Here is a 19,967-nt window from a genome sequence, read left to right on the forward strand (position 1 = left end):
GTCTTAATAAGGGCTAGAAGAACATTTATTTATTATATAACCACACATGAAACATTAAATGTCATAAAAATATACACAATGTGTTCAAAGAGTGTGAGCATGATATATAGGAGGGTCAGACTCTGTTGGGGGCGGATTCAGGTAGGTATACACATCAGATTAACAGAGTGGATACTAGTTCAGACAAAGAAGATGTTTTATATGATTGTTTTGTTCTGTTTGTGCTGGTGGTGTCTGATCGGTAAGTTATAAAAGCATTTTATGCCTTCCTTTTTACTCATTTCAGAGCAACAAGCCACTGCTACTGTTTAAAATTGTCTATTTTCATGAGACATCATCTCATTTGAATTCAGGTCTTGGTTTGTGATTTCCATTTGTGAGTTCCTCAAATTTATGAGTTCCAGGCTTAGAAAAGTCATGGAAATCTAAAGAGATTTTCATAATTTTCCATGACCTATAAAAATGTATTTTCAAAATTTCTAAAATGAATGAAAACTTATGGATGTTCAGAAATCCTGAGTTGCTTTCAAATATCAGGTCTTTTTTGTGGGTTTCAAATGACTACTGCCAGCCATAACTACAAAATTATATATAAAAAAAAAATACTTTAGTTAATCATAAATAAATCTCATTGGTCAAAAATTGAGGGAAGTGAGTGAGATTCAGCGATGAGCTTTATTTTTTTACTCATCTAAATATCTCAGATATAACAATCTCCTATTTATAAAACGAGTAAATGAAAGCCAGAGGCAAAAATTAAACTTGTACTTTTCAAGCTGTACTTAACTTGTGTGACTGCATACATTTATTGTACTCTACATCATAAAACACCATATCTTTCTTATGTGTTTCTGCTGCTGTTCTTCAGTTCACAACTCAAACTAGAGCTGATGTCATGTTTTATAAACAACAGGAAACTTAATCATTAAAAAATGTTGCTTTTTATCTTCATCAGGTGTGTTTGGTGAGTCAGTGTCAGTGATGGAGGGAGATTCTGTCACTCTAAACACTGATGTTACTGAAATACATGAAGACGACGATATAGTGTGGAAATATGGAGCTGTATATAAGTCTCTGATAGCTCAAATCAATAGAGATGCTGGAATCTTCTCCATATATGATGTTCCTGATGAGAGATTCAGAGACAGACTGAAGCCGGACAATCAAACTGGATTTCTGACCATCGCAAACACCACAACTCAACATGCTGGATGTTATGAACTAGAGATTAATGGAGTAAAACGTTCATCAAAAACATTCAGTGTTTCTGTCTATGGTAAGTTGAGCTATTAAAATTTTTTTTATAGAATTTGTCCTGTCCTTCACATGTTCTTATTTTATTATTTACATACTGAAAAGTTCACTCATTTTATAGTTTAAGATGACAGCCACACTGAACAGTGAAGATTGGTGCTTAGATTCATCCAGATTTCTGTTTATTTTCTCATGTTTTCAGCTCGTCTGTCTGTTCCTGTCATCAGCAACTCTTCACAATGTTCTTCATCATCATCATCACAGCAGAATTGTTCATTGTTGTGTTCAGCGGTGAATGTGAGTCATGTGACTCTCTCCTGGTACAAAGGAAACAGTTTATTGTCCAGCATCAGTGTGTCTGATCTCAGCATCAGTCTCTCTCTACCTCTGGAGGTGGAATATCAGGATAAAAACACCTACAGCTGTGTGCTCAACAATCCCATCAGAAACCAGACCAGACACCTGGACATCAGTCAACTCTGTCACACATGTGCAGGTACAGCAGCGCTGATATTAGTGGTTATTTACTGACCTGATCTCTGTCTTTTGTAGTAGATCAGACTGAGTTAATTATACTACTGTTTCTCTTTAGGTGTTACAACACAGTCTTCTTCTCATCCTCCAGTCTCTGTTTCTCTGATAGTGCTGATTTCTGGTGCTGGATCTCTGTTGATTGTTGCTGCAGTCGGGATCTACTGCATCTGCAAGAAATGTAGAAAAACTGATGAAGAAGGCAAGTGTTACCTACTGCTTTTAACAAGTATTATAACAAATAGCATGTGTACTCTAAATATTGTATTTAGTCACTGTAATTTAAATCACAGTTATTCTCATCATTTTTGTAGATATTGCCCTCGAGCCCTCTATTTCTGTATATAACACACTCATATCAAAATGCATAGACTATAATGCCACATTTGTCAATTTGCATTAAAACAAAAGTGCAAATCTGTATTAATTCAATAATAATTCAACTGAGCTCAACTTGTGTTCAAATAAAGATTTCCATGAAAACCTTGTAATGCAGCATTAAACATATTAAATTGCATGCTTTAACAATCTAACTTTGACAGCCCTACACATGCGGTAATTGGACAGATCTAGCAGTGCTTGCTTGCGTTAATGTATCTGTTATTATTGTTGTGCAGATGAGATCACTTACTCTGACCCAACGTTCTACAAAAGAATCCCACAGAAGTCGGTAAGATCATCAGCGGTGAGTCAGATTTAGATGTGTGTTCTTGTCACTATAATAAACCTTGATGTCCAGTGTTACAGTAAACCACTGAAGCAAAACCACTGATATAGACGGAGTAGATGCTTGACGGCATTAACTCAAGCTGGTAGATTACCAGAAATAAGAAGCTGAATCTGATCACTATTAAACATTTTAGAATCTCAAATTCTTATTTCCACAAGATAAGAAAAAAAAAAAAGTAATTGCAACTTTTTATCCACAATTCCGACTTTTTTTTCTTCTTGCAATTGTTAGTTTATATCTCACAATTCAGAATTTCTTTTCTCCGAATTGTGAGATAAAATCATGATTGCAAGAAAAAGGTCGCAATTACCTTTTTACTTTCTAAATTTTGTAGTGGAAACAAACAAAAACATAACTACAAGGTAAACTCAGAATTAAAAGAAAATCTGAATTTTCAGAATGGTGAGATATAAACTTACAATTCTGAAAATAAAAGTTTGAACTGTGAGATATCAATTCAATGACTACCATTTTGATTTTTTTTAATTCTGTGGCAGAAACAGGCTTCCATAAATATCAATATTAATGACATTCTTATTTACATTTTAAAAATTAATATATTTTGTTTTTACAGAAGATAAAATCAGAACATCATGGGGAAGAGGATGAATATGTCATATATGAGTCTGTTGCCATGAGTAGATGATCAAATTCAAACCTTTTTTCTGAATACCAGATCCAGCTGTGTGAACGCTTTTACTATGAACCAAATATATATCAGGAAATCCCAGCGTACACACAGCAGAATGATTCTCAAGTATGACATTCAGAGATGGACTAATGAAAACACTTTGCTTTGTAGTTCTATGAAACATATTATCTAAATCTTGTGGCTCATTGAAGCATTTTCATGTTTGACATTTAAAGATTCAAAGCTATTTTGTTTCCTTTTACAAAAAGTCCAAACACAACAACAAACAAGAAACATTTTGTTATCTCATAATTAAAAAAAAAAAAAAAAAAAGTACAGAAATTGGTTTGATCTGTTTGTTGGAAAAACATCTTTTGCGTGAGCATTGTCTATTACTGGTGGGTTGTGGTCAGTTTTCGAACGTAGCTTTATCTTGATGTGTGATTAGCGTGTGGTTGAAGAGTTTTTCCATTCCAATGCACATGATGCTAACAGTCTGACATCCGCTTTACACAAAACAGCTTTATTACTAAAATACTGAACCCATCAATTCTGAAAGGTCTCAAATCAAACTGTAAAATATAAAATATCATAGACTTTGTGTGTATAAGCATCATGAACTTATATGCTCATGCTGTGATCCTGCTGATAACTCAGCTAGTTTCAGTAGTTATTTCCAGCTCCAGCACGAGGAGGTGGAGTTATTTCTAAGAGCTATTCTAGACATTACATCTTTGTTTAATAAAAGAACACCCTGTTTTTGTCTGATATTGTCTGTGAGTTATTTTAAGAATAAATGCAATGTATGATTCGCTGTTGCGATATATGCATCAAGTGAAATGGCCACAGACAAAAAGGCATTTTAGTCATTGTAGCCTTTTAGTCAAATGGCAGAGGTCTGACAATTAATGTCCCAAAATGCACTCTGTACAGTTGTAGTTATTTGTAGGTGTTTAATGTGTCACCTGAGCCTTTATGTCATGTGACTGTCATGTGAAAAACACAATACACAGCAGATCTATAGATCTTAATAGATAAGATCTCACAGTAAAGAACCAATAATAAACAGGAAACACCCTGAAGAAGGCGGTCTGTGCCGCTACGCATGGCTTGCTCCTTCCCATGTCTTTTAATTTTCCATCATGAAATAGTCAGTATAATAAAGACTTTTTAATAATTTTGAAGAAGAGTGCCTTGGATTCCCCTTTTTTTGATATTCATTTGAATTCGTGATGCCAAAGAGTACCTTCAACTATCTCATTGAACTCCCTGAGCACCCTGGACTTTTTTTTGTCTTTCCAATAAACAGGAAACCTTTGGTATTAGCAAGTACGAACCGACTCCAAACGATTCTTGAACTGTCTGAATCATGTAAACCATTAAAAGAATAAAAGTCCTGCCCTCTTTCATTGCATATATGTTTGGGCGGTGTTTTGCAAATCTTCCCACACCGTGACGTAGACATGTGGGGGGCGTGTTTAAGTGAGCTGTTTTAGGGGGGCGTGGCAGAGTCTTAACTTTTATAAAGAATAACTCTTTGGTTTTGAGATTTTAGTCTTTGCAACTTCAGGGATCTTATCTATGCACAAACAGCTTGTAACACTCCAAAGAGGAAGGGAAACTTGACATCTTTGTTTATTAGAAATTGTATGCCACACAGTGGTAAACATGGCCTTGTCCCAACTTTTTTGAGATGTGCTGATGCCATGAAATTTAAAATCAACTTATTTTTCCCTTAAAATGATACATTTTCTCAGTTTAAACATTTGATATGTCATCTATGTTGTATTCTGAATAAAATGTGGAAATTTGAAACTTCCACATCATTGCATTCTGTTTTTATTCACAATTTGTACAGTGTCCCAACTTTTTTAGAATCGGGTTTGTATATATAAATATATATATATATATATTACCATTTTTAATTGTGTAAAGACCACTAGACCATTCTCTTGGAAGATAACCAAATTCACGGACGGTAAAATGATACAACAATGATATACACAATTTTTTATTTAATAATCAGTGGTTTGAATTTTAACTCATAAATGGCGCCATCTGGTGGGTTTCTAAAGAACAGCCCCTAATAACATTATAGCACTGAGAGCTCAACCGTCTCAGATTGGAGACGTGTTTTTAAAATTAAAATCTCAGACTTTAAAAGCAAAGACTACGATGAAATGCCAGATATCTCATTGTGAACTCAAAAATTTCTCATCAAAACCAAATCTCACAGACAGCCATATTTCAACTTGTATTCTGGTTCAACTGAATTAATCAGATCTACAGGCTGCTGGCTCATTAACATTCACTGTTTTAGTCTTGTACCAACACTGCGGGCGAAAAATAATAAAAATGATAATGCAGTTCACTGAATGTAATGTGAGCAGCTCAGTTTGAGTCGAGTTAAACCTGCTGTGGTCTGATGTATCTTCATCTAATGTGGTTTGATCTGTTGGTGGACGAACAGCTCCTGCATCAGTGTGTCTATTATGAGATGAACGCGGTCAGTGTATCTGTCAGTAGTTTGTGGCTGAAGCATTTCTTTATTTTCTCTCCTGTTAATATGAACCAAACATTCTGACTTCTGTTCCATATAGAACATATTTACAGTTAAATAAAATGAATCCAACAGTCAATTAAGAGTCAGAAGTAAAAAAAAAAAAAAAAAAAAAAAAATTGATATTAGCATGCATCATTGATGAACTACACAGATTGACATCTGATCACCTCACAACACTATATCTAAATTAAAATTCATGACTTCACTCTTCTGCTGTTAGTTTTCATGCAGGACCAGAATTCATTTGAAAATATAATGCGATTGATCATTTTCATGACTTCCTGTGTTAAAGGAAATGACCATGTGAGAATAAACTGACTGAGGTTCACTCATGGTGAGGAAAGACCACAAACACACACAGCATCCGTTCAGACGTGTTTCAGACATTAGGATTTAAGTGAACTGATGAAGACAATGTTTCTCAGATTAGTTTTGTTCAGTTTGTGGCGTCTGGATGGTGAGTTTGCTTTTGTTCTGCTACCTTGTAAACAGTACTGATTAAATGATGTAATGCATCAAGTGATTTTAAAGATTTAATCTGCGACAACTCTATTCTTCAGGTGTGTTTGCTGATACAGATGCAGTGGAGTCAGTGTCAGTGCTGGAGGGAGATTCAGTCGCTCTAGACTCTGGTTTTACTGAAATGATGGATGATGATCTGATTCTGTGGAGGTTTGGAGCTGAAAACACTTTAATAGCTGAAATCAATGTAATGGCCGGCAGCATCACTGTATATGATGATGTTCTTGATGAGAGATTCAGAGACAGACTGAAGCTGGACGATCAAACTGGATCTCTGATCATCACAAACACCAGAACTGAACACACTGGACTCTATAAACTACAGACCAACAGTGTGAGCAAGAGCTTCAGTCTCACTGTCTATGGTGAGTTAAATATTGGTTTCTTTTATTTGTTACAGCTTTAAAGTATATAAAGACTTTTCAGTTTTAAAAAGGATAACATTTGAGATACACATTCATTTTGACTTTAATTTTAAACCTATTAAACAGTTTTCCTTTGATTTAATTATTCAGAGGTTGGCATCTCAGAGAGTGTAATAAAAAAAATAGAAAAAAAACACTCACTGAATGACATCACAGAATCTCACTCAACACAAGAAACAGCATGATTTACTCCAGTGTTTCTAATGTTTTCAGCCCATCTGCCTGTTCCTGTCATCAGCAGTAACTCTTCACAATGTTCTTCATCATCATCATCATATTGTTCATTGTTGTGTTCAGTGGTGAATGTGAGTCATGTGACTCTCTCCTGGTACAAAGGAAACAGTTTATTGTCCAGCATCAGTGTGTCTGATCTCAGCATCAGTCTCTCTCTACCTCTGGAGGTGGAATATCAGGATAACAACACCTACAGCTGTGTGCTCAACAATCCCATCAGCAACCAGACCAGACACCTGGACATCAGTCAACTCTGTCACACATGTGCAGGTACAGCAGAGCTGATATAATTCACATTTAAGAAATCAATTTGTTGATTTTACAAAAACTGATAACTTAAGATGCCAGAAAGGATGAGTTTGTGTCATCAATTACATCAATTTTTTTTTTTTTTCTTGGAGCACAAAAGGAAGTTTTGCAGATATGTTTCTTGATAGGCTATGTTTTTTATTACAATTTTTTAGTCCTCATATCAGTGTTATCATTGCTCTCTCTCTTTATAATTATTACTATTAATGAATTAATTACTTTTTCCCAGAAGTCCATGGCTGTGATACTATCGAAGCTGTGATCCGATTGGTCGTCACAGCTCTGATGGGCGTGGCTGCTGCAGCTGCTGCTGTGCTTCTGATTAATGACATCAGATCTGCTAGAAGCTGAGAGGAGTAAACAGAACAGATATGAAATATTCGGACATATTTTGTAATCTTAATCTTTAAAATATCTGTAGTCTAATTGTTTAATGATGGTGAAACATCCTTGCTTTCCAGTGCCTCTGAACTAGATCATATAAATGTTTATTACCTGAATGAATCCTTTCAATATGGTGTATGTTGGGATCATCTGGTGGCTAGAATGAGGAATATTCATAGAGAGAGATATCTATGACTCATATATAGGTCTTTATTTTTAACTAAGGTAGTGACATGATAACAACAAACTATGAATTTAGACTGAAAAATCTAATCAATTGGTCTGATCAACTCATGTTTGAAGTGCATTAAGTATTATTAGGTAATCCTCAAATTATGATTAGTAAATTAAAACCATAAATATATATGTCACTGGAGGCATACTTGCCAGATTATGGAGTCAAACAATTCTGGTGTCAAACAGTGTAATTCTGTCCAGCCCTGAGCAGGCCTTGCGTTGCGAATAATTTGATTCAGAGCGGGACTTTGGAGCGTGTATCACCAATCTTTTTTTCACACCAATCACCAATCAACCGCAATTTATCTGTGGGTACATTGCCAAAGCAAGTGAACTCCATCTTCCTCAGAAGAGTGACAAAAGCAGCAACTCACTTCATTATCTGACATGTATTATAATTATGTCCATAAGTTTTTTGTGGAATTACTAACTCATAAATCTGTTGCTTGACCTCTTCATATTTATGAGAGAACTATAGTTTCTAAATTCAGACATCGCTCATGTTTTTCAAGGGCATAGACTTTAGTAGAGACGCTATGACATTTTCCTACCAATATGTAGCGACTACTAAATTGTCCCTAGAAATCATTTTGATCAAACAATTAGATGTCTGCTGTTATGTCCCCACCAAAGCCAAAATCCTGGGCCCTCCTTTATCAAGAGTGAATAGAAAATATTCTATATATTGTCTCACAAATGAAATTTATAATGCGTGCAAGTACAAAAAAAAAAACTGTATTTATCAAATGTGCGCACACGGTTATAGTATAATTTGGTAAATCCCACAATTTGCATTAAACCATTCTTACACACTAGTTACTCACACGTCTGTGCATACGCACTGTTGATAAATGAGGGCCATGTTCTTTTCGATCAACAAACTCATAATTACAGCTTCAGAAGTGGGGAATACTTCATTTTGGAGAGCACACGAAGGCAGCATAAGGTCAGTTCAGAGGTTAACTAATGCATTGTGTAGCCATTTCAAACCACTAGGATTAGATTGTCAAAATAAATAGGCTCTGTTAAAATGTGGTTATATATGCACAGTTTACTTCGTTTAAGGTCATTGTAGAGACAGCTGTTTCACATGGTACATCTTTTTTCTCCAACAGCATGGTGATGATTTTTGAGATGAAAAACAGGGTCAGAGGGTCGACAGGCCGGAGACTGTAGATGTTGCAAATGACAAATGTTCATAACATTCTCTGGTGCAGGAGTCTCCAACCCTGTTCCTGGAGATCTACTGTCCTGTAGCTCTAATCCAAACCAAACACACCTGAACCAGCTAATCAAGGTGTTATTTGATCATTAGAAGCAGGAGTGTGTAGATCTCCAGTGTTGGAGATCCCTGTTTTAATGCCATCCATTTCATATTCTTTGATTAAATTACACATTATTTTGTTTAATTTCTTTGCACTGTTTTAATTGTACACAGCTTTTCCAATTATCTTTTCAGTTTGAAAGTGTTTATGACTCTTCTACTATTCATGTGTGTGTCAAATAATGACCATTCACTCCTTTTATCCCAGTTTATTTTAAAATCCCCAAAACAATTACACCAGATACGCACACATGCACATATACATACATACACATACACACAGAAGAAACCCAATATATTTAAGTTATGACAGTGATATAATAACACCAGTGATAATACACTTTTGATTTTGACAGATTTTCTGCCCATTGGAGGTCCAGATAGTACTTTTTTTATATAGTTATACATTTCCATATGGGCAGCAGAGGTACTTTGTAAAAAAAAAAAAAAAAAATCCTAAACATTCAAAATAGTCAAAGATGAGGATATTGGGCCCTGACAGACAAAGCAGGTGTTTAATGTTTATTTAAAAAAAAAAAAAAAAAAATCAGCTGAGCCCAACTGGATGTGATTATTAGAAGGGCAGATCAGCTGTTTTATCACTATTATTATTTCTACATTTAGACACCTATGTAAGGCAGAAGGCCATCTGACTAAGAAAATATATGAATAAAAATATATATATTTTTTATTATTATTTATATTTATTTGCAGCTCACGTGTTTTTGCTCCTGTTGTTAAAATAACCACATCACCTGAAGCACTTGCAGTGCTTTACATCTTCAGCTGGAGAGACACACGGAGCGGAAAGGCTTGTACAAAGTGCTTTTGACTCTAGATAAAAATATTAGAGGATATAGCGCAAAACAATCATAAACAAACGACTGTGAGCACAAGTGGTGTCTACAGCTCTGCAGTATAACCTTCTTCAGTATAATCTTGACTCGTTGTTATTGTATTCAGGATTATCTATGCTGCCTTTCAGTAACAGGTGGTTTAATATTTCTAACACCTGCAAATCATTTCATCAAGCTCAACAGCACATGCGTGTATTTGCAGAGTTACATTAATGTAGAGTAAACGGACACTGATCCTGCTTCTCTTATCGCATATGACCTCCATCTTTTCTCTTTAATGAACCCCAGACGGTTGTCTTCGCATCTCGGAGATCTGGATTCCGTCCATCTGTCTTCTTGTGACCCCAGATGGGCTTGATCATGGCGAGATCTCTGTGGAATCTGATTATTAATGGCAAATTTAATGTTTGGAAATATATATCCTAATAGCATACTAAAGCAAACTATATAAACGGCCATTTTAAAACATCTTTTGGGGGATAATCTAAAATGCAATTTGCACATTTACTGATGAAAGGTAATATCTTACCTATTCCTTCAGCTAACGAAACATCTTTTTCTCCTCGACTCCATCTAAAAATCACCACACACAATTAAAATAAATTTTGCACAATACAGATGATATCTTCCTCTCACTATTGTATCTGTAGGTGATACTTACCATTTCTGAAGCTCCTGCGGCGATAGATCATCACACCACCAACAACAACAGCAGCAGCAGCAGCCACCAGCAGAACAACAACAACAACATCAACAACAACACCACCACCAACCACCAGCAGAACAACAACAACAATTCCTGCTACAACACCTGGAGACAGACCTGAACCTGGAACAGATAAAGACACAGTCATTACTGTGAGTGAATCTGACTGTGTGTTATGCCATGTTTATTGATTATGTTTTCTAATCTAGGCTTATGTATCTAATGTATTGACACCATTAAAGGTCCAAAGTGAAGAAGTAAAACAAACATTTCTTTACAAAAGCATTTTTTTCTGGACATTGCCACATTAAAAAATTTGAGTCCACCTTCCCGTTTAGATAAACTGTCTGTGCTTCACACTCATGTATGGAAGGCCTTGTAACCTATGAGGTCGTACTATTGAGGCCTCCAAATATCTTAAAATAACTACAGCCTGTGTTCATCTGGTGTTAAGATGCTGTTTTGGTAATCTTGACGATATTGCTATTCACTAACAGCATGCCAATGAAAGTTGAATTTGATTTTATAGATGATTTTGTTGTTTAATGTGTAAACGATGAAAACTGACAAGTCAATTTGAGCAGTAAATGTACTCGGACACGTCATGTCAATACACTAATATACAAAAGAGAGAAAACAGGTTTGAACATCACTGCTCAAATAGTACAGAAAGAAAAAAAGTGTTGAAGAGTAAATAGTACCTTTGAGTGACTCACCATTGACATGCACATTGAATGTTCTTATGGTGTCGCCACTGTTGCTGCTTTTATTGTAGATTTTTGTGCTGTCACACTTGCTGGGTCTGTTCAAAGGTACACTTTTGCCTGTGCTGTTGCCTCTGATGAGCTCTGCTTCATAGCATCCAGTGTGGTTAGTCGTGATGTTTGTGATGTTCAGAGATCCAGTCTTATAGTCCACCTTCAGTCTGTCTCTGAATATCCCGCCTTCGCCAACATACAGACAACTAGTACTGGGCTCTCCATTGATCAGAGCGATGAGAGTGTTGTTAAAATACCACCGCATTGTTTCATTTGGTTGTTTAACATCAGTAGGCAGAGTAACATTTGTTCCCTCCTTCACTGACACCTCTTCGCCTGTATCACCAAACACAGCTGCAAACATAAATAAACAGTTACTTTATTTTTGTTTATGAAATCAAGTAATTCAGAAATGCCTTAGAGTTCAACAAATGACAGAAAGGATAAAGAAAAAAAAAATTGAATGGAGGCATCTTTTCACAGCTTTCTTTTATTTATATTAAAGACAAAATCCCATCTGATGCAGAGATCCTAATAAAAATATTATAAAGTATTTTAAATAAGATTTCAGAATACAGAACAGCTCTTTATGGTAATAAAGGACATAATTTTAAAACGCATTCAAGGTAAAGTGACCCTATTAAGCCCATCCACACATGAACAGCCTTCCAATAAATTTAGTATTCAACTGAAGATGAATCTCACATCTAAACAATCATGTTTTAGCATGGACCATATACGTTTTTTTATTGCAAACATTTAATCTTAGATGTGTAAAAAGTAAGCCCTCTATGTGAAATCCGATTCATTTTGTATTAGTCCGCTCAGTTAATGACAGAAATGCAAATCAAACTGGACAAATGTTTGACATTTTCATCATCTACACAACAACAACAACAGAACAGGTAGTCTCGGGTTCTTCCCTCCTTCACATTTCCTTTACTACAGTAATATTTAACATCCCCATAATATAATGTTGCTGTTGAAAGACTCAAGAACTTTTGCTCAAAGTATTTTCTTAACATTTATACACTTTAAAGTTTGATGCTTATTGTCACCTCTTTTGCAAATGCTCATTTCGAATGCAAATTTTAGTTTACAAAAATCTAAACAAATAACACTGCAAGACATAGGCTATATGTTTTATTAATATACCAATTTATACATTTGACTCATCCCTTTTCTTAAAAATGGTCAAAAGCTGAAATGTTTACCATCTTATGAGACTTTTGTTTTGTGAAACCCTGTATCTGAACTGTAAATCATGTCATTTTACGGTGTAGTATGTTACCATAGACACTGCCCTATCCTGCTCCTATGGGATTCATTTTACTTGTGCAGGCCTTAAAAAGTCTTAAATTTTAATTTAAAAATCCTGCAAACAGAAAAATAAAATTCCTTTATTGATATTTGTTCATATTTGTGTATTGAAAATGTTTTTGATACATGTTTTGTCTCCTATCCAAAATAAATAAATAAAAATCATCTGAAGAGTGCTTGCCTGAGGGCTGCCAGGGATTTTGAAATATAGCGAGCCCTGTTTGTGTGGAAGACCATTGCTGTGGATATTGGGACAGGTCCAAACTCATATAGAGCGTTTAACCGTCACAATTAGAATTAAAATAAATTACAATGGATGTGTGCATGTGACCCATAAAAAAAAAAAAAAATTTATTAATCTGTGTTAATGTTAGTTAAAGGTCCCATGACATGCTGCTTTTTGGATGTAATGGTTTTACTGGAAAAAGCTAATGGTTTATAATGGTATTTAATGGAAACCATTGGAATTGGGCTTCTATTGTTTTTTTTTTTTAGCAGTCTTTTAGGGGTCTTATAAGCACTGCAGAGGCCCCGCCTTATCCACCTTTTTCTTCAACGCCGAAGTAAGCCTATGGGTGAGACTTCCGGTTCATTAGCCGCTACAGGTAAATAACGAGGAGAATAGAGTGGGGGAACTATGATGTCACTTTGTAGGCAAAAACCCGGAAGCGAGTTAGCATTTTAGCACATCGTCTCAGAGTCAATGGGTTTTTGGTTAAATCCCTTAAATAAGGTCCGTGGTTCACACAAGCTCAAGATACTTTCACGTTTTATTCTACGACATAAAACAAACCAGTTACACCGTGTCCTAACTACACGCGACGCGACAAGATTCCAGCGACAAGCAATTTGGGTGTCCACACCAGACGCGACGCGACACCACGACGCGACAGAATCAATCAAATATCACAGCCAATCAGAAGCCTGTGTGGGCGGGCTCTCTCTGGAAGAACGAAATGGATACGTTTATAATCTAATTCATAAATTTTAAAGCTTTTTAACATCATTAAATATACATACTGAGTGACTGATAACATCTTTGTTATGGAATACACTTGTTGGTTTTGCAGTGAGTTCACAGTTTTAATGGTCATCTTTGATTTAATTTATTTTTCAAGATCTGAGGTAAACTATCTGTTGTTGCTTTCAGTATGGCTATAGGGTCACGCAATATGATATTTAAACTCATATTAGACACGTTTAACTTTGAATAAAGCATATAATCACCTGAGATTATCTACTGTCATATAGTTTGTATGTTGTTGTTCCAGCCGCGACGTCGCGGAAATAGAAACCGTTTCTAAATTAGAAATTTCGCGTGTCGCCGTCGCGGCTAGTTAGGACAAAAACTCTGATTAACATGGAAAAGATGCCTTTTATCGCGTGTCGCGGCGTCGCGTCGCCTGTAGTTAGGACACGGTGTTACACCCCGCTCGTGATTTTTTAAAAACTTATGTTTCTTAAAAAAGGCGGTTGCTAACAAGCTGCTAAATGGGACTACAGGCGCTGTCGGAGACATTAAACATCATCACGCCGAACAGTTTATCAATTTACAGTATTTTCTAGTTGTAGTATGATTTATAATACAATTAATTTTAGGATAACCAATGAATAGTTTCCCGCATTTTATACTGTTATTCGATAATGTGTTTTTGCTTTGCCCCGAAATGCGACACTATTTTTTTTTTACAAATGGCCGCGCTCATTTTTACGGCAAGAAAATGGTGGATAACAGTTTTGCGCTACGCACTGCCTCCTGCCCCGCTATTGGCCTAACGTTACGTAGGACGAAATACGTAGGTCTATAAATGCATGATACCGGTTTGAAGAAGCGATGCGCTTCAAAAATGTATGATTTACTGATTGTTTCAGTTTATATTCAGCTCTATGTTTTTCGTGCATATACGAGTCGCGGCTGGTTAAGACATACGTGTCATAAGAACTATAGCAGTTAACCAAGGGGTTGTCAGTCTTGCTTTTTGGAAATTAGACCAATCTCTCTTTTCATGTAACTTTAAAACATTTGAAAGAATTAAACACATGACTAACTTTCAAGACTAGGTCTATAGTCTAAAATCTCGATGCAGGTAGTGCAGTATCGCCATCATTATACTTACAAGATACGAAAAGAAGCACAAGACAAACTGTCTTCATTTCTCTCCGTCTCAATAAAGATGTCAGGTGTTTTCCAAAGTCAGCCATCAAACTGGACCGAACACTTGTCACTGTATGGTTGGTGTACTGACGTCTAATGAAGACACGTTAAGCCTACTTGTTTTGTAATGTTTCACCAAGCGGCAACCTCCCGCTCCCTCTCTTGAAACCAACACGGAAGTGACTAAAACTGCAAGTCATCGACTGGTCGCTGGAGGCTGGCTCCAAAAGGGAGTCAGTCCCATAGACTCCCCATGTTAAAATGCCCAACTTTACAGCAGAAAAAAACATGTTTACAGCCTGGTACACGCAGCTCTACCGTCTCAGGTGCTCGTCGTCTTCTTCTTCTTCTTGTTCTTTTTTTGTGTGTTTAATGGCGGTTGGCAAACCAGCTTAAGGTGCATTTCCGCCACTTACTGGGATGGAGTGTGAGGCCTTGATGAACGAAACTATTATATTCGAAACAAACAAAAAATAATAAGAAGAAATAAATAAATAGGAAAATAACAAACAAACTAACTAACTAAATTCTTCTAATCAAATCAGTATCTCTCAAATATTTTAGAAAAAAATCATACACCCTTAACTGTTTCTGTGCATTCTGAAATATATTCTTAACTGAAATGTCACTGATTTCCATATCTCTTAGTTTTTCAACAAACTGCTTTCTTTGACTATTATATGCCTCACAATGTAGGCACATGTTCAACTGTTTCTGTTATTCCACAGTAATTACAGCAATCTGACTCACTTTTGAATAATTAAGGTACGGATCCTGGTTATAACAGTATCTTCTCTTCGGTTGCCATATACCTTTCTTTCCATCCCCACTTTATGTTGAATGCTAAATAGGTGTCTCCCTTTTGACTCTTTATTCCATACATTTTGCCACATAGGCTACTTCCAACTGCTGTTTTAATAATACCTTTAACTTCTGTTTTACTTAAAGGAATTTCTATGTCAATCTCTTCTTTTCTTAGTGCTGACTTAGCCAGCTTATCTACCTCCTCATTCCCTTCTACACCTACATGGACAGGTATCCATAGAAACTGTACTCTTATGATGCCTTCACGTGCCATCGGAATTATTGTAAATATGAGTTTCCTAATCGGAAATTGGACATGGACGGCCTCTCAAGTCGTATTTATTACTGGGAAATTCGGAAATATTTTTGATACCAGAGTTTCCGAGTTGGGCGGGTCATAAACTTTAAACATGGTGGAGGTGACAAGCATTGCTGCTGTCAATGCTGTTCTCACAACAACTACATCCCTTTGTCTTGTCGCTAAAGTAGTGTATATATAGGCTAGATATGAACGATCATGCAAAGCATATTGTATGTTTTATAAGCAGTGAAATAGGCATTTATTTGACCGAAATTCCAAAATTGTCAGCGAACTGCATGTATAGCACGGTGAATGTTTATATGACTGTCAACCAATGGGATGCTACATTTTATTCTTTCCGACATTAAAGCACTTGAATACAACAAGCTCGTAATCACGACTTAATCATAAATGGGAAATAGGACATTTCCGACAGCAGGTGAAGGCAGAATTACTCCTGTTTTCAGGTGTTCGTCGTCGTCTTTTTTCGTTTTTTAACGGCAGTTGGCATCCATTGGTGCATTACCACCCCCTTCTGTTCCGGAGTGTGGATCAGTAAATAAATTCACAATCTATTTCTACTATGAATTAGGGACAGAAGGGGAATGGGGGATTAAACAAATAAAACAAATAAAAAATATTAACCAATTCTTAATTATTACAAATTACCCTTCCTTCCTTACCATCATATCCTAAAGCCCAGTTTCCCTTAAAAAGACTATTAGTTATCTCACCTGTGATCTATCACTCATGCCTAGGGTTGTTTTTAAAGTGAGTTTCTTCACCCCCACCTCCTTCAGATTATTTGCCATTATCTCTCTCTCCCTCTGGTATCTCCTACAATGTAGAATTACATGTTTCACTGATTCCTCTTCCTGACATTCCTCACACAGGCCCATCTGATGTTTCCCTATTATTTTTAATGTTTTATTTAGAGCACATTGTCCCAGCCTTAATCTTGTTAATACAATTTCCTCTTTCCTGTTTCCACTTCCTACATTATTTACTTTGACACTCTTTTGAATTTGGTATAAATGTCTCCCTTTCCCCTCATTATCCCACATTTCTTGCCACTTGTGCTTAACTTTTTCCCAGATTATGCTCTTCACTTCCGCTTTACTGATTCTTATTTGCATTTCTACATTTTCCTTTTTTAAGGCCTTCTTTGTGACCTTATCCACTTTTTCATTCCCCTTCACTCCTATATGCACTGGGACCCATACAAATTTAACTTGTCCTCCCTGGTTTGTTATTCTTGTAACTGAATAGAGAATTTCATATATCTTGTCGACTTTTTGAATGGAAAGATATTAAACTTACTAGGACTGAAGCTGAGTCTGAACATATTACGGCTTTGACTATCTTCATTTTTTCCACCCAGCGTAATGCAACTAAAATTGCCACCATCTCCACTGTATATACTTCTAAATTGTTAGATGTTCTTCTATTGACTTCAATTCCTCTTGCTGGAACCACCACGCCAATTTCTGTTATTCCCGTCTCTGGGTTTTTAGTACCATCTTTATAGATTTGAGTATAGTTTTTATATACTTCTGTAATATGATCATTAAACACCCCAACCAAATTAACACGCTCTTCTTTCCTTTTAATCTCTAATAGATGCCAATCTACCAATCATGGGGCCATGATTGAATGTACTATTGTAGAACTAATTTTCATATCAATCACCCCAAGTTATTTTGCTGTTTTGTTCCCTATATGACCAAAGTTGTCCTTTTTACTCCTCCCTTTTCTCCATCATTCCTTCAGCACTTCATTTGTGGGGTGCAAATCATTGTGCCCCTGCAAATTAACCCAGTAGTTTGCTATCATATGCTTCCTTCCTACTTCTTACTTCCTTCTTACTTCCAAGAAATTTAAATAATCCAACTCTTTCTATCTCTTTTCCATACATCCTTATTATCAATCTTTCATCTATTCTTTTATTTGTAAAGAAAACACGTTGTACCTTTTAAAAATGTATCATTAATCATTATTATGAATAGTAGTGGGCTTACCACACTACCTTGAGGTGTACCATTGGTCCCACTTTATATTAGGTGGCCTTAACTACTACGGACTTACATTTAAATTAATCATTTGATACAATGCACTTATTGTGTACATACATGTTTTTACATTGTACTTATATTTAAAAAAAAAAAATACCTATATGTAATTACATCTGTAATTAATTTCTGTAATTACATTTATAATTACACTGTTGACCCATCCCTTACACCTAAACCCACCCTTAAACCTACCCAGACCACCAAACCTGTCCCTAACCTTACCCATATCACACCTCAATAGCAGCAAAAGTGTTTTACAATACAATATGACCACAATAAGTACATTGTACTTATTTTTTAATGTAGGTAAATAGTAGTTAATGCCACCTAATACAAAGTGTGACCGTACCATTTTCTACAGTATATTGATTTGACAATTCTGATCCTATTCTTACTTGCATATTCCTTTTATACAATAAATCTTTTATCCAATTAAAAACTCTCCCTCCAATCCCCAGCTTGTGTAACTTAATCAATACTCCTTCCTTCCTTCCACATCATATCATATCTTTTATGTCCAAAAACACTGCAATTACTGCCTCTTTATTTTCCTGGGCTTTCCTTATTTCATTTTCTAGCCTGATCGCTGCGTCCACGGTACTTCTTCCTTTCCTAAACCCACTCTGATAATTTGCCAACTTTCTTCTCAAGCTCATGTGATATCCTTTCTATTATCATTCTTTCCATTATTTTGCATAAACTAGAAGTTATTGCTATTGGTCTATAGCTGGTGGGTTTTGACAGATCCTTACCAAACTTCCTTATCGGAATTACTATCACTTCTTTCCACTTTTTTTGGCAATCGTCCCTCCTCCCAGACTCTATTAGATGCAGCATCTTCAATAGTGCACCTTCTCCTATATTTTTTAACATTACACAGCATCCCTTGTCTTTTCCCGGGGATGAATTTCTCAAACTTTTTATTTCTCTTTTTATTGTACAAATGACTTCTTCCTTCCTCTCTAATACTCCTGAATATTGGCTTATTTCTCCTTTCTTCCTCTGATAGGTTTTCTGAACTATGTATCTTTGCAAATTCTTTGACCATGCTCTCTGCCTTTTCCTTATTTGATACTGCTGTTCCTTCCTCTGTTGCTATAACTGGTTATTCCCATTCCCTTCTATCTCCTCCCATCCTCTTTATCATTCCCCATACCTCTCCCACCGGTGTTGTTCTTCCTATTTCATCGTAAAAATTCCTCCAACTAGCCCTCTTAGCCTGACGTATTGTTCTTCTCACTGTGTCACTGTATGCCTTCTTGTACAGGATCAAATGCTGCATATTGTGGGTTCTTTTAACTAATCTGAATGCTGTATTCCTATTCCTCACTGCCTGCTGACTCTCCTCTGTCCACCATGGTACCAGTTTTCTCTCCTTCCTGTTACTACTCTTTGGAATAGAATTATCTGCTGCCATTTGTTCATGAAGAGCACGCGCAGTTCTTTTTAATTTAGTGGCAGTTGGCAAACCAACTTATAGTGCATTTCCACCACCTATGAGATGGAGTGTGGAGCTTCAATGAGGAGTGTAAAATAATAACAAAAAATTGAGATTTTTACAAATTATAATATATTGAAAACTTGATGAATTTCTTAATAAATTCCGAATTGACAATACACATATTGTCTTGATTATATTTTCAAGTATTAACCTTCCATTTTTATATCTGGAGCAATAAGGGTACAAACAAAAATCTGGCTACCAAGACTTGTTACATGATGTTTAGCTAATAAGGCGCACGACGAGTAGAACAACAAACAATAGTCCTTTAATAATCCACAGGAGAATTCCAGGAACAAGGTGTAGCAAAACACATTATACAAATGCACAAAAGCAGACCAAGAGTAGT

General features: G+C 35.9%; 4 protein-coding genes across 6 annotated transcripts in view; 3 read left to right on the forward strand and 1 right to left on the reverse strand.

Moving 5' to 3' along the window:
- The first annotated feature begins 208 nt into the window (after positions 1–208).
- LOC131531380 (uncharacterized) lies at positions 209–3,910 on the forward strand. The gene is made up of 6 exons (XM_058762094.1): positions 209–241; positions 956–1,276; positions 1,457–1,750; positions 1,847–1,987; positions 2,403–2,455; positions 3,090–3,910. The coding sequence occupies exons 2-6, from the start codon at positions 982–984 to the stop codon at positions 3,159–3,161; spliced, it is 855 nt and encodes a 284-aa protein (XP_058618077.1). The 5' UTR covers positions 209–241; positions 956–981; the 3' UTR covers positions 3,162–3,910.
- Positions 3,911–5,992: 2,082 nt separating this feature from the next.
- LOC131531387 (hepatic and glial cell adhesion molecule-like) lies at positions 5,993–9,679 on the forward strand. The gene is made up of 4 exons (XM_058762101.1): positions 5,993–6,166; positions 6,270–6,596; positions 6,870–7,160; positions 7,429–9,679. Exons 1-4 carry the CDS (start codon positions 6,115–6,117, stop codon positions 7,548–7,550), a joined length of 792 nt encoding a protein of 263 aa, XP_058618084.1. The 5' UTR covers positions 5,993–6,114; the 3' UTR covers positions 7,551–9,679.
- A 41-nt stretch (positions 9,680–9,720) lies between these two features.
- Positions 9,721–15,301, reverse strand: LOC131531396 (uncharacterized). 3 transcript variants are annotated; one of them, XM_058762132.1, is made up of 5 exons: positions 14,903–15,301; positions 11,409–11,819; positions 10,663–10,830; positions 10,531–10,574; positions 9,721–10,373 (listed from the first exon to the last, which is right to left on the reverse strand). In XM_058762132.1, the coding sequence occupies exons 1-4, from the start codon at positions 14,985–14,987 to the stop codon at positions 10,543–10,545; spliced, it is 696 nt and encodes a 231-aa protein (XP_058618115.1). In that variant the 5' UTR covers positions 14,988–15,301; the 3' UTR covers positions 9,721–10,373; positions 10,531–10,542. The 3 variants fall into 3 exon arrangements, with proteins under 3 accessions (XP_058618115.1, XP_058618114.1, XP_058618116.1); XM_058762131.1 differs by having other exon boundaries at positions 9,725–10,382; positions 14,903–15,299; XM_058762133.1 differs by having other exon boundaries at positions 9,728–10,382; positions 11,424–11,819; positions 14,903–15,297.
- Positions 11,827–19,967, forward strand: part of LOC131531378 (SLAM family member 9-like) — a 28,993-nt gene continuing 20,852 nt past the window's right edge. The window contains exon 1 of the mRNA XM_058762092.1: positions 11,827–13,390. Coding sequence (XP_058618075.1) covers positions 13,357–13,390 — 34 coding nt within the window. The 5' untranslated portion in view covers positions 11,827–13,356. The remainder of the gene's footprint in view (positions 13,391–19,967) is intronic.

The sequence above is a fragment of the Onychostoma macrolepis genome, chromosome 22 (assembly GCF_012432095.1).
Source record: "Onychostoma macrolepis isolate SWU-2019 chromosome 22, ASM1243209v1, whole genome shotgun sequence".
Taxonomy (NCBI): domain Eukaryota; kingdom Metazoa; phylum Chordata; class Actinopteri; order Cypriniformes; family Cyprinidae; genus Onychostoma; species Onychostoma macrolepis.